At 40.6% G+C, this 15,656-nt stretch overlaps 1 protein-coding gene across 1 annotated transcript; it reads left to right on the forward strand.

The window, feature by feature from the left end:
* Positions 1-401: 401 nt before the first annotated feature.
* Positions 402-3,377, forward strand: LOC306786004 (G-protein coupled receptor 26-like; the record flags this gene model as incomplete). The annotated part of the gene is made up of 3 exons (XM_079280626.1): positions 402-1,072; positions 2,041-2,154; positions 3,125-3,377. The coding sequence occupies 3 exons, from the start codon at positions 402-404 to the stop codon at positions 3,375-3,377; spliced, it is 1,038 nt and encodes a 345-aa protein (XP_079136752.1).
* Between the last annotated feature and the right edge of the window lie 12,279 nt (positions 3,378-15,656).

A 15,656-nucleotide genomic window follows, 5' to 3' on the forward strand; every position in this document is an offset into this window, starting at 1 on the left:
GCTTGAAGTACTTTCATGTCTCTTTCAGAGCAGCGTGTCAATGCGCAATTGCGCAGCCAGGAAACTCTGAGCTGTGAGACCAGAGGCAAGGAGGATTCTTGAAAACTACCGCAGTGCCTGTCGGAAAAAAAGCCTCCTGCTGTGACCCCATTCCCATGGAAATTAATTTCAAATGTTACTCATTATGATCAGGTGAGCACTATTTCTCTATGAATTCCCTGCGGTTTGATCTTGGACGGTATTGGAGGGACCGTTTCGTTAATTGACATTTGGACACATTGGGAGGTTAAGCATGACAATGTATTGGACTCCTATATGTTGTGGCAGCAACTCACGATGACAGTTCGCATCAGGACGGTGGATGCACTTATCAAAAGTCAGGATATTTCAGGGGAAGCACCATGGACGCAGGGGACATAGTTGCTTCCGTTTTGGTTTTGGGGATAATTATCGTGTCGCTGCTGTCCAACATTGTGGTGCTGATCTGCTTTCTGTACAACCCGGAGATCCGCAAACAGGTACCCGGTCTTTTTATTCTCAACTTGACGTTTTGCAACCTGTTGCTAAGCGTGTCAAACATGCCACTAACTCTGGTCGGGCTCGTCACAACGGGCTACCCCGGAGGCAGCGGCTTCTGCCAATTTGTGGGTTTCCTCGACACTTTTCTCACCACCAACTCCATGCTGAGCATGGCAGCTCTCAGCATCGACAGATGGGTGGCGGTGGTGTTCCCTCTGAGCTACCACTCAAGAATACGGCACCGGGATGCAGTGGCAGCGCTGGCATACACGTGGATCCACTCACTTTGCTTCTCAACAGTGGCCACCTGCCGCTCCTGGGTCGGGTTCCATCACCTTTACGCTTCGTGCACTCTCTGCAACGTCAGGGCGAAGGGAGCCGGGACGCAGTTCGTCATTTTCACGGTGGCTTTGCACTCCCTCACTTTCCTCCTCACGCTGATCGTGTTGTGTGTAACGTACTTGAAAGTGCTGAAAGTCGCAAGGTTTCACTGTAAACGCATCGACGTGATCACCATGCAGACGCTGGTGCTGCTTGTGGATATCCACCCCAGGTAAACAATCATAGAGATGCATTCAGTCTGATCCGCTTGTCCTTTTGATGCATTTGTATTTCAAGTGATTTCTATCTGTTCCCTTTCATTTTGGCCACTACAACATTTCAGAAGGAGCATTTTGATCCTGTGGAAACAATTGAGAACATGCTCGAAAGAATTCTGAGAGTTTAATAGTGACCCACCTACACTTAGAGTGTTTATAATATAGAATACCAAAAGGATGGTGGTGGGTTTACTCTTCTTTGCTTTGCAGAAAGTGCTGAGTTTTTAGAAGATGGACAGGAAAAATAATCAATTCATTCATCAAAAACATTACCTGGCTCCAGATTGAGGATTTGCTGTTTTAGCTTTTAAATTAATTTCTACTATTTACTTATTTGTAGTTTGGACAGTTGGTCAGATAAATTGAGCAATTTGGAAATGTTACCTTGGGTGCTGTGATGCACATTCTTCCGAATACATTTCATAGTTATCTGTAAAAAACTAATATTTTGAAATTAATCTATAATCAAAGAAATTGGTTACAGTAGTTATTTGCATTACTACACAGTCAACATATATTTTTAACTAGTTTAAACTACACAATGTATACACACAACTTTCTGGAGCATCCCCATGTGGCTACACAGGAATATAAATGTCTCCACTGATGATGAGTGAACTCTGTCAAGCCTGTCTGCAGTCAGTGTTTACAATATTATGTCTCATTAGGGTCAGAAATGCCTCCATGGTTTTTTTTGTGTATCTATCATTTGCTATCCATCCTGATTTACACTTTCAACGGCTCTCCATTTACATAATTGACACATGTACAGCATCCCATGTAATCCTCAGAGATAACAGGGCACAGCTCACTGCCTTCTTCTCATCCATCCCACATGTTTCCTCTGTGGACTGCTTCATTGTGGCTGCATGTCTCTGATCATACTTCCTGGGGATAACGGTGCCTGTGTGTGCTTTGGCAGTGTGCGGCAGAAATGCTTGGATGAGCAGAAGCGGAGGCGGCAGAGGGCCACCAAAAAGATCAGCACGTTCATCGGCACATTTGTGGTGTGCTTCACCCCACATGTCATTACAAGGTGAGCAGAGATTCATTTGATTCAAATTGGGGTTTTTGTGCGCTTGTGTGGGAATACATGTCTAAGGTATTTAACACCATGTACCGCATCCTCACCTTTCCTTTCTTTTGAATCACAATATTGAAAAGAAATGCTTAACATACAGCGTAAAGTATATTGAACTACAGCTCAGCAATAAAATAAATTGAATTATCTTCCTCGTTCAGCTTCATAAGTACAACTCTCCCAGGACTTTCTTTCCCTTACCTTGTTGCTGCTAATGTGCTTCTACTCGCCTTATCGTTTGAATACAGATGGTGATCATTATTTTCAATGCCGCCTTGTTATCTAACGTTCTGGTAACTGCTTCCTTTTCATAATGTCACAGCTCATTGGCTCTACACTCATTTTTCATCCTTGTCACTGAGTTTCCACAGCTGGGGAGATGAGAAGGCGAGAGACAGGGAGAGAGGGAGATAGCCAATGAGTCAGTGATGTATCACTGGCTCTCATTAGTGTTAGACACAGTATTAGTGGTGGCAACTTGTCAGAAGCTGTTAACATTGTGGTATGGAAATAGAAAGGAAGCGCATAGGAGCAGTGTGGTGGTGAGACGCGTTTGACTTAAGGAGATCATGCCAATTACGAAAAGACAGATTGAAGACAAAACAACGCTGCTGTTGGTTTTTACTTTGTCTTTAATTTAATTGATTAGGACAAAAGAAGTGTCAGGCACTGGATTTGTTGAAAAATAATTTTAACAGCAAGAAGTCTGAAGCTGCAAAACTGACACCCATCAGTTCACGTTCCCCAACACAGTGGTGAAGTTTCAGGGAAGTGAAATGAGGACATTCTGTCAATATTACAGCACCGGGGGAGGGTCATTCGCTTTAGTCTTCCACTCCACTTACACTGATCTAAGAATTGGCTTGCGTCTTGCTTGTGGATGGTGTGTGACCTTTTTTTCTTCTTTTGTTTTTTGTTGAGGTAGAATTGTAGAGCTGTTCTCCCCAGGGCCCATAAGCCCTCACTGGGGAGTGCTGTCCAAATGTTTGGCCTACAGCAAGGCAGCAAGCGACCCGTTTGTCTACTCGCTGCTGCGTCACCAGTACAGGAAGACCTGCAACCTTCTGGCTAACAAAGTCCTCAAGAGGAGTCCACTCAACTGCTCCTCCCTCAGGATGGAGAACGGCGCAGCGAGGAGCGACAACCATTCCAACACAACCAACAACATGCGACAGTAGAGTGACCTCTGCGTGACGGCGTAACATCAGAGTGAACTGTGAACATAATTATTGTTGAAGGACAAGGCTGGCAATATTCTCTTCTTTTCTTATTGTCAGCAAATCCCATGAAAAGACTAAAATCGACAAGACGACTTTCCCATCCTGTCTGTGGCACCCTAAGATCATGCATTCCATACTGAGGACATACGTCTTTAAAATAGGTCACGAATACATTTTAAAAAACAATTAAAGAATTGTCTTAACCAGGTGATCACTGCAGTTTTTGTTTTTTTGCAACTGTTCCTTTAACAGAAGTAAAACGTGTTTACAGTGTACGACTCTGCAGCAGCAGAGTTGGTACACTAGTGAATATTTACAGAAGCAGGACTGCATACATAAGATCAACGTAAAATAAACTACACTGCCCATGTGATGAAGGAACATGGCACCCAGCGAGTGTGGCTCACAGATGCATTTATAATAGTTTTTGGACAAAGATGGAGGTGTAAGGCCCAGAGGAATAACCTGTATAAAGCGTTGGCTACACAGGAAATAATAATCAGTATCCATTCATTGTAAAAAATATAGAATATCCTTTAAAGAAGAATTGACAGACCCCTTTTGTAGGTTATGTGTGTAGTTTGTAATGGCATTAAGTATTTCAATACAAATGTAATACCGTCTTTTTCTGTTTCTAAATTCAAGCAAAACCTCTGACCTCAATGATGATTCTCTGGCTGGATAAAGTAGTGTATGTTGGAGGGATAACATCAAATAGATGAGTATTTTAACTGATGGTTTCATTGAAATGACTGTATGCTGTAGCTGTGAGTTCTAAAGTGCCTTTTAGACTACATGAGCTCCCTGATTTAATCAAAACACAACAGAGGAAACCTTCACATTCTGTCATTTTCTTGGTATTCTGTGCTGTGGTCAAGTGTGATGATGGAGCCTGTGATGCAGTTTGGTGACATTGTAAGAAAGTTTTTCGTGATGTTTATTTTGTAATAGCCACATTGTATTGTTGCATCGAGCAGAACAGGGTGAAATGTTATTTGAATGTGGTAGCAGCTATTCCGTGATGTGTAATTAACATTTCAGCTCATGCCGTGTGAGCGGCTGTGTGACGTCTGGTTGTAAAAATGATTTATTTTTGACAACGCTGGCAAATCAGGATGTTGTGTTTTTACTTTACTGTGACAGTATGAAGACTTTTAAAGGCTTAAAAACTATTTATTTTTGTGAAAACTGTGTCTGTTTTTTTGCTAAATGCATTTGTGACTATATTGCAATAAATGCTGTGCATTTTGACATTTTAAAACCTCACAAGTTTCTTCTTATACATCTATTAATGTCTGTAATCATTGCTGTATGACCTGAATAGACATCCACGCTCATTTTTAACAATGCTTTACCAAAAGACAAGTCTGCCAAATCTTAACACCTTTATTCTCCCACGCTGATCAAGTCAAGGAGAAGGAATAATTCATTTGAAAAATAATTTAAGATGTGTTCCACCCACCACTGCTGCTGTTGATGTGGCAGCAGAACAAAGACTTTTCACAAAAGCATCGGGGCTGTGAGGTAAAGGCTTTTTTTAAATTGTAGAGCTGCTATAGAGAGTGGGAAAAGAAGGAAAGTAGCCAAGAAAAGTCCATGTAGCTGTAACAGTACTAAAAATTACGGGGAATTTGCATCTGCCATCCACCATCATAAACCAAATTTCAATCATGTCTCGTTAAAAAACTCTTGTTAACCTCCTTTTTCCAGCTTTAATAACAAGCGCCTGCAACAAAGTCTATTCTATATCCATCAAAAACATGAGATAATCATGACTCGTCACCCATCAAAGCTGCCTCCACCAAGGGTTAAACTACATTCATCATATTATTGTAGTCAGTAGTGTTCCCCAATCTAGGGGAATTGCTGGAGAGTAGTCAGAAGGTTTGGAAGGATCCCCAGTCTCTAATCTCCTTGGGACACTCAGTGAGTGGGTGAGAAGCAGACACCAACCTGCCATCCAACAGACCTTGTGATTAAGCCACAGCATGTAGGAAGTACAAGAAAGCAGAGGAGGAAGGCTGAGAAGACGAGTGCACTGGCTGACTTTGCACAACCTCGATGTGAGGGCAAGAGTGGTTCTCCCTGACTCATAAAGTAAAGCTTGTGCCTAAAAAACCTCATCACATTTACTTCAAGGATTCCATCACGTCACTGAAATTACATCCCATGCTGCCACAGAGTCACAGTGCAGCCACCGTCTCTAAATCTGACTGAAAGGAAGTTACATACAGTATGTCCAAATGTTGCATGAAGGAGACAGCTGGGTAAAGCTCAGCCTTCCTAAAGTCATGAGAATTTAGGAAGAGAAGAAAATACATGAATTGTGTCAAATTGTGCAGAACAACCAGAGTGACGTGAGTCACCCAACGAACAGCAACTTCTTTTAATCACTGAACTGCATAAGTAATGAATCCTCCACAACTCACTGAGAAAACTTATGTGACCAAACTTTTTTAACTGTCTTCATGCCAACAAAAGTATACACAAACACAACAAAAATATAGGATCACTGTTCGCGCCCTCAGGTTTGCTCATTAATCATATATAACAGGTGTTGCACGTCAGCTGGTGTTCAAACACTTGATCATGGCAGACAAAACATGAAGTGATAATGAATACTAGATGCATTATTATCTCATTTACTAGGGGTGTAACGGTTCACAAAATCCACGGTTCGGTTCGGTACAGTGGAGCCACGGTTCGGTACGTTTCGGTACAGTAGAAAACTATAAATGCCAGAGAAATGTACTTGATTTTAAAATATATTTATTCATTACAACTAACATCATAAAGTTATTCTTTGACTTTGAACAATGATGGAACTATACCTGAGTGACCCATCTTCTGGGGTGTCTTCTTAGCAACACATAAGCATAAAAAACAAAAACTGCTCCTTAATGTTATGTAGTATTGTTACTTACATCTTGCTTACATCTTGTATTGTTACTTACATCTTGGTGCAAAAGAGATTTTTAATCTCAATGGGACTACCTGGTTAAATAAAGGTTAAAAAAAAAAAAATATATATATATATATATATATATTTTTTTATTCAAACGTATTCGGTTCGTCATGCGTACCGAACCGTGAGCCTCGTACCGAACGGTTCAATACGAATACGCGTATCGTTACACCCCTATCATTTACTATCAGTCTTTTTTTGTTTTGTCTTAGCCCTCAACCTCTGACAGGCTTGGCCATATCTCTGGAGCCATCAGACTGGCTACAGGCATTTAATGTGAGTCATGGGAATGTTGGACCCAGAATTCACGGTATTCCCCATCCCTCGAGCCAACAGCCTGCCCTGCTCAGAGGACAAACAATAAAAGACCATCTATTTCTGTCCAGGAATGCCGTATTTGTTTCGTAAAAAAATGTCTCAAATGCATTTGCAGCAGTGTTTAAAAAGTATCATGGTCTTCACAAATCTCAAACCTCTATGATACAGTTTTGAGGACATGTAAGGACTTCAGATGAACAGCTTTTGATTTCATTCCTTTGATTTTATCCAACACTTTTCGAAAAAGTCTCATAGGCACAGTCGTGTCAATTCAACTAGGAGATCATGCCGTTCAACTGAAGTCATGAAGGATCAACAAAACCTGAGTCAGAGGGTAATCCTCCATAAGGGCAAGGTGTGCTCCACGGGTCCATGTACAGCATAAATTGTCTGCATTAAATTACATTGTAATCCATCCAATACTTGCTGTGACATTTCACTCTGAGATACAAATGTCAACCTGCTGAAGATACAAGAGGATGGTTCACCAAAGTCATTAGGAGGCATCCTTTGGGTAGCATGCATATCTGCAGATTTATTGGCAATCCACTTAATAGTTGTTGAGATAATTCCCGAAAAAACAAACACGTCAGCCTCATTGTGGTGCTAGCGGTAAAGTCAGGGGGTCGCTTAAGTCTGTAGGCTTCATCCTCTGAGGACCACAAATGTCTGTACAAAATGTCATGGCAGCTCATCATTGTTTAGATATTTCCAAGAGACACGTAGCTAAAAGGTTAAAAATCTAAATTATTAAGAGGGATTTTGATGACTTTGGTCAATTAAAAAATGAATCGCAGCTAAGTCGCTGTGGACCAAAGCATCTGCCAAATAAACATCTTGATTTTACAGATGTGTCAATGAAAGAAACATAGAAATAATCAAAAGTATGAACATTATGAGTGTTCCCGTGCTCCGCACAAGCACCAATCACAATCTGCTGGATTTGTCTTCTGCAATAATAGAGAATCGCCTGGCAGCACTTTGCATATCCCAAGCACCACGTTGCAAAGCAATGAAGGCATTTAACAACTTAATCCAATTTGGCCTTTACATAAACATATTAGACCAGTGTCCAGCTATACGATCTGTAAGATCCCCCGTTCCAGCAACTGCTTCAAAATAATCAGCAGATGGGTTGAAATATGTGCATTGAAATGATATGCGTGTTCAATATACGTGCAATATGAGCAAGATATTTACGTCTTCTTCAGATGGAGTCTCTGCTTTGTCAGTAATCTCAGATTGTGATGCAGGAGAAAAGGTCAGAGTGTGAAAAAAGGAAAGACTCACACACAGATGTACGATAACGATTATATCATACAAGGGCACTTCACATCCAAAAATGACACAAAAACAGAGTCCCTTCTCCCCCAGCTGCATCATATCTTTCAGTTGCTGCAGAAATGCTGGCTGCTCCTTATGTCTCGAGTCACATCCGCAGCCATGATGCTGCTCTGCATCAAACAGCAGAACTCCAGAAGAGGGAATTCAGCAACGAAAATAGATCAGAGGGTAAAAAATGCTCCGCGTGTTGTTATTTCAGTCCGAATCAAAACTCAAGACAAGACAGCCGACAAGGCGTAACCGTGAGGCCTTTATTTGCATGTTAATACCAAGTGATTGTGAATGAGCTTGGTAGGAGTATTATGAGTACTTTTTGAAGAATATTCAAGATGACTCAATGATTTACTGGACGGCCAGATGTGGATGAAGTTGGAGTTTTACTTTAACTGTGCCTGCTGCTGACAGGTAATGAGAGTATGACGTGTATTCAGTCCTCAGAGTGGTTTGTGTGGGTCGCAGAAATAAATAATCTGTCACAGCATAATGAATACAGAGAGGCACATACATGTATTATAGATTAGAATGTGGTGAGGGAATTCCCCTCTGTAAAACAAAATCTGTTTGTTTTGAAATTACTTCTTGAAAAAATCATTCACTTTAGAGCCAAGCAACAACTGCATGTTATCTGAAATGTGCTGAGGAAGTACATCAGCTGCATCTGAACACCTTGTTCAATCAAACTCATACAAAGCTAAGCGCCACAAATGCTGTCTTGTCTTCATGTCTCCAGTTAGCATGCTGCCCATGTTTACCAGTGCCGCCCAGTATACAAGGCACATATTCAGACAGCCGCCTTCTACTTCATTGATGGAGCGCTGCACGCAGACTCCCAACCTGCTACAATTCCATTAACTTGCCTCGACAGTGTTTCAATTCAAATTAAATCCATTTTCTTCGCCCAACATCCATATTGCATTTTAAAATACATGGCTTTGTGTTTTAGGCAATAACCATTGGAGTATTTAGTGCTACAGTGGCAATAATGTTGTTCTATGAAAACTATTTTCACTTTTCTATCCATTCACAGTCACTTTACATTATATAAACACACAGTCGTCATACCTTTACCATGTGGCATTTTGCTATAAAACCCTTTGATAACCTCAGGCTGATGTTGTGAAATGCATTTGACAGGTGATCCCACCTTTCTCATTACGCTGCTGTCAGCTGCAGTGATAGCTGTGTGAGATAAAAAAAAGACCCACTGTGACATTAGAAATCCCATCAGACAATAATTGAGACCAAAGAAGGGCACGTCTAAACCGACAGAGATGACGTATCCTCTTTTAAAGGTGTGTTAGGGTTCAGAGAAAGTAAAAGCTGAAGCAGAAGTATCCACTCAGGGTTGTGTTATATTTGAACAGATAGCATTCGCAGTTTCATGCCCTGCGAGAAAAAACAACAGCTAAATATCTTCTCATGCTGAGCGGCACATTGTGGTGAGGAGAGTGTGACATTCAAATGCAACAGGATGTGAGTGTAGCTCAGTTACCATATATGTCTCTTTCCAGGCCCCTTCCACTCATTTAATACCCTCAACCACAGAGGACATCTGAAAGAGAAATCTAAGGAGGCGCCATTATAAGGGAGAGAAAAAAAACCCCCAATGGGAAGGGATTGGGAATCTATCAACAGGAGAACAAAACAGATCCACGCAATTATTGTTTCAGCCAGCTAAGAAGCCACGGCTTAGGGAAAATCCATCACGCCATTTCATTAGGAGAGACCTCAGCAGTGAAAAGATCGGAGACAAAAGAGCTGCTTTCTGGAGAACGGTGGTTATACATCGAAAAGCTGCTCTCACATAAAGTCAAATGAACACGCAGGCTCGTTTCCTGTGAAAAGGAGAATTCCTGTCAAGTGAGAACACTTGACAACAATAACGAAAGGGAGACCTGATTGCGGATTACTTTCTAGTAAAATAGTACGGGGGAAAAAAAGTGTTTGAATTGTCTAACAAGAAAGGGAGATGATCCAATGAGAAATGGAAGGGCTCCATGCGCACTGTCTTCTATTGCGGAAAGGATACTATTTTGAAATGAATGTATGAATGTTTCTTTGCACTCTGAGATGTTTGCACGCTGAGATGGGACTTCAAGTAAAAACATTTCAACAGAAAGAAAGATCCATCGGCCTGAAGTTCTCATGTTCCCCAGTGTCGGCATGGGTGTCCTTCTGAGTGCTCCAGTTTCCTCCCACACGCCAAACACATGCAGTTCAGGTGAACTGGAAGCTGTCAGTGTGATTGCTTTGTCTGTGTGTCAACCTTATGAGAGTGCCAACCTGTTCAGAGTGTACGCTGCCTCTCGCCCAGTGTGGGATAGGCTCCAGGTTAGTGGGCACAGATAATACGTTTGAAAAGTGCTAAAAAAAAACATGTTTCCAATGCTTTTGTACTATTAGTGTTATTCACTGTTTTTGGTGCATCACATCATTTTATACACGTTAAATCATGCTAACGGCATGGCTCTATGGATGCCAACTTTGGTCCAGACTGGAATATCTCAACAATTATTGGATGGGATGATATACAATTTGGTAGCAATTTCCACGGTGCACCATAGACTCATTTAAATGACACAGGTGATCCTCAGAATGTTCCTCTGGCACCATGAGGTGTTCAGGATGTGAGTGAAATGTATCAACAAATGTTGGATGAATTGACATAAAATGTGATGCAGTCATGGTTCCTTGATTCATTATTTTTATCTAGCGCCATCAAGCCCACATATTGATTTGTCCAATACTTTTGTTTTACGACCAAATACCTCTAAACTTAACTTCAGCTGTACTTTGTGTTTTAGTACTAATACGCAAATTATGCCAACATGCTAAGCTAAGATGGCAAACGTGGTACACCTTTTATCTGCTATGCAAATGGAACATCAGGATGCAATTCATTACAGTAGTGGAAATACTAGGTTATGGAGAACTAATCGTGTGTGTGTGTGTGTGTGCGTTCACTTAATTATAATATAAGCAACAGCATCACTGACAGCAGCGGACATGGATTAGCAGGCATGTGTAAATATGTGTGCCTTTTTGTGCAGACGTGTCGAGAACGAACTAAAAGGGATGAGGAATAATGGGAGTGGCATGACATTGAACCTGACAGCGAGGAGACATCATCACCTGCTGTGAACTACGAATCTGATGTGCTTGTTAACCACGAGAGAAGAAAACATAATGCAAGAAGCTAATTTTTTCGATACAATGATCTCCTTATGGAACAACATGCACCTGCATATTAGTCAATGCCAAACAAAGGCAATTTAAAACTAGAGGCGGACATGTGAAGAGTGTTGATGGTTCGCGTTTAATGGAGGGTGTTTGAACCATGGTCCTCTATGTCGTAGTTTGTTGGTCTACATTATTTTATTTTCATCTAGCACATTGATTGAGCATTTTAAAAAGTGGGCAAACTGTTGACTGGAATTATTTTAGATATGACTGATTATGTCCTAATAAGGGACTATTTTCAGTCACTATTAAGCCCTCTGAAGAAGGCAAATGTCTTCAGCGCGTGTGAAATTCAATTGAATTCAAGAGGTTAACATGATGTAAATTGAATTCCTCTGCTCTTGTATACATCCAACTAAATTTGAATATACACATTACATATATCCTATTATTCATGCCATCAAGAGCCATAAAAAATATCCTGTTATTTCTGTATTAATAGTATAGATTTGTGTTATTGTTTTTCTGCTTGTGTGTATTGTATGAACCTTAACAAAGTAAAAACACCTGTATGCATCGCCACGTGTGGTCTTTGCACATTGTTATTTGTATAGAGTAGCATGTGTGCATTTCTTTTTCTCAGAAATCATCCCACAAATGTTGCCTTTCTCCATTTAACCAGGATGAAATAAAACAGAGTCCCAGCAGTGGGCCTCTCTATTGTGCAATCAAATGAGATAGCAGGATGAGTTTCCTTTCACTGAAATTGAAGTCACAGCACAGTTCAACCATGACTGATTGCCTCTGCTCAGTCCCAGTAGTACACAGAGATTTATCTCTTTCATTCTTTTACTCGGTTTGTGAAACTGAACATGCCGCCTTTAGATGTAGCTGACTGCTGCTGCTGCTGATGGGTGGCCAGAAGGAGACACAGCCAATACACACAGTCGGGACATGTGCCTTTGCAGCTCATTCAACAGAGGTTTGATGTTTGTGCTCTGTGTAAGTGGAAGATAAAAATCCCCCTGATAAAAACAATTCACATAACATTTCTGAGTTTATATTTGCACTAAGCCCATGTCTTTATATGGACAACACAGAGACAGCCTGTGGTGAGAATACTGGAGCTGTTCCATATATAGAACAGCTCCTGGGACGCTATGACAGCACCCATAGTGATCTTAACATTTCTGATTCACTGATTCCCGGGATTCAATTTTGATCCTTTGGATGTAATATTTATATTGGGTGTAATACTTTGCCCTTTTAACATACATCAGGCAAGTGTGGATTTACTCTCGAGCCCCCGGCTGAGCGCAGCTTTGTTGGAGTTTTATCCCGAATGACGTGGTTGATTCAATGCGACTGCGAGTCGCTGAGAGGAAGTCTCTGACAGTGTGTGCATATGAACCGAAAAATCATAAATGGTGCATTTTAGTGTATTTTCATCAACTGTACAGTCCCAGTTGTAGAGCGCACAGAATAAATTCAGTTGGGTCATTATCAATGGGATCTTCTTATAATGGTGATATTGCCTTTAAGCAGGGATACAAATCTTGTTTGGATTTATTGCATGTTCACATAATCATGAATGGTAATATAAATAGGTTTACTTCCAATGGATTCACATTCCTCAGCGTGTAATCTTTCATACGGAATTGTAAATATGCATATAAACCTTATGGTTGAACGATTCATGGTTCATTTAAGGTATGTTATTTTAGGCATTCCTCCTATAGTTAGGGCTTAAGGGGATAATAGCAGCCTTCTGCCAAAAATGTAACAAGTCATAATCATCCAAAATAATTAGCATATGAATCTGAAAGTGTTGGTGGCGTTACAATTATGAGAATGATTCAGGATTATAGGTCTGATTCTCCGTCTGGAGTAGGGATGGACCGTCATATAATTGGATTAATTGGGCTGAGTACTCTCTGAATCATAGTGCCAGATGTCTGCAATAATTTGCGGTTCTCAGTACAGCTGACAACTAAATTGATGCTTGATACAGGATGTTTAATGTGCTCGCCTCAAGCTACCTTTTTTAGCACAATGTCAATATGGTTGTTTTTAATCACCTGCTGTTTTTATATCATCGTCACCAGCGATGTCCTTTTTCTCCTGCTGACCGAAGACAAGCTGTAACTCAAAAGATATTTTAGTCAAGTGCAGACATTTGTGGTTGGGATGGAAACGTCTGCTGATAATTGGGTTGTTTTTCACAGGCTGATGTAGACCCGAAGGATGAACTTGGGAAGCCCTGACAACTCTTGTAAAGTTTTTATTATTGGCAAAAGCACATTATGCTTTCAGCCAATTATAAAGCTTTTCACATAGACTGTTTCCTTGGTATTACTGTTACTGTCTGCTGCTCTGTTGAAACCCAAAGGCCAGTCTCATTTTATGAAACTTTGACAGTGTTTCCTCAGTGAACTAGTGAGAAGAAACTTTAAAAAAAAATAAAAGTTGGCATGAAAATAAAATGATGTGATATTTATTCATTGTGTTTAATGATTTAACTAATTTACCTCAGGTCAACACAGATGAGCCGCAGAGAAGAGCTAAAACAAAACCAAGAAGGAAGATATTTTAGACAAAGAATTAGTGTGAATCAACAAAACAAAAAAAATCATAATCATGAACAATGCCAGGACCCTGAAACAAAAATTCAGCCATTGTTCATTTTATTATTCAGATCTGCGCCTTTCCTACTGTGACATGACCGAGATCGTGTGATGTAGCATTTTCCAGTCGATGAAAACATTGTTTGTTTTGGACACTAAATTAGTTGTATCCTAGCTGTCCGTGTGGAATAATTTTCCATTTTGAAGTGATGACAAATACACACCTTACTCTAGGTAACCGACTTTAATGTGTCCTTGAGCAAGGCACGGAACACCAGACTGCTTTAGTGAAGCTGCTCAGTGGACAGTACATGATGATACTCTTTTTTTGATGATGCTCTTTTTTTCATGTCAGCTCTCAGGTGTGAATGAGTTGAAACTGTGAAACTGGGTGTGAAGCGAAACGATGGGTGGTCAGTTGACCCTCACTTCATTATCGCTCCTAAAATACATCCACACACACACACACACACACACACACAATCCAATGTCTTATGTCCTTGACAAAATGAAGGTATGTCAAAAGACACCTCATCTGTTTCTTCTGCCTTTGACAATCATGGAGAGGATTGCCATCAATAGCACATGAAGAGGGCAATCTGCCAAGCCTGACTACCTTTGTCTCTTCAGCCGAACTCTGTCGTCATCCGTGAGACCAATCACATTGTAAATGCACATAATCAAAGAGCTAAAAATGGCAATTCTGTGCGCACAGAGCCTCGCTTAGTATCTTATCTTTGAATTCCTCTATAAGTGCATGTGGGAAAATGTCACCTTTAATTTGCCATCAACCCATCAAGCGTGCAAGGTTCAGATACAGGGGTGACACGATAATGATGATGATAATGACGCAACAGGAAAGTGGTTACATGTTAAGTATCAGTTGGAAGCAAAGCTCTGATGTTAGTAAATGAGTCCTTAAAGGTACAGTGTGTAGTGTTTAGGAGGATCTATTGGTAGAAACGGAATATAACATTAAAAAGCTTTTTTTCTTGAGCTGAAAATACGTTTTTTTTGTCTTTTTGTTACCTTAGAATGGGCCGAAGAAGAATCTGTTTTTACATTATTTTTGCACTAGCCCAGAATGGACAAACCAAACGCTGACTCTAAATTGGGCCATTTGCGTTTTCACATCGGCCACCGTCGTTCTCCTTCACGCTCGGCTCACGGGAGATATTTCAGTTGATTGCGATCTTACCACCACATGCCGCCAAATCCAACACACTAGACATTTAAAACTAGAAATGTTGAGTCGGTTCATTCTATAGAACACAATGTTGGTTTTCCATGACCGAAAAAGAGTGCTCACAGGCAATAAATTGGAGACAAAATAGTCTCTTTTTTTTCGGTGGGCCTACTTTTCCATCTGCCTGTTTTTATGCGCATTTTCAATTTGTGCATAAACAAACTGAGTGGAAACGCCGAAAATTTAAAAAAAAAAAGCCATTTGTAGTATCGCTATAAAGTTCTTATGCTTGGCTGAGGTGAAAAAGTTGCAACAAAGTGCAATGGAAACAGAATAAATGATGATTTACATGAAGCACGTGACCTACCTGGAGTTTCTGAAAATAGCGGCGGATTAAAACAGTCTCCTCATCGCCCCACACAGACATGTTAACCTTCCTAACATTAGGCTAATCCATGAAACAAACAGACATGTCATGTTTACAGCGATATTTCTACATTGTTTTTCAAAATTCGAGTTTGAGGTCCGACTGGCGCTCTTTGAATTACGTAATCTTGTTGCTTGCAACCTCTTCTTCTGCTGTGGTGGTTTTCTGACTGGAGAATTGGTGCCACGTGCTG

Source organism: Melanostigma gelatinosum, assembly GCF_949748355.1.
Source record: "Melanostigma gelatinosum genome assembly, chromosome: 12".
NCBI classification, from domain to species: domain Eukaryota; kingdom Metazoa; phylum Chordata; class Actinopteri; order Perciformes; family Zoarcidae; genus Melanostigma; species Melanostigma gelatinosum.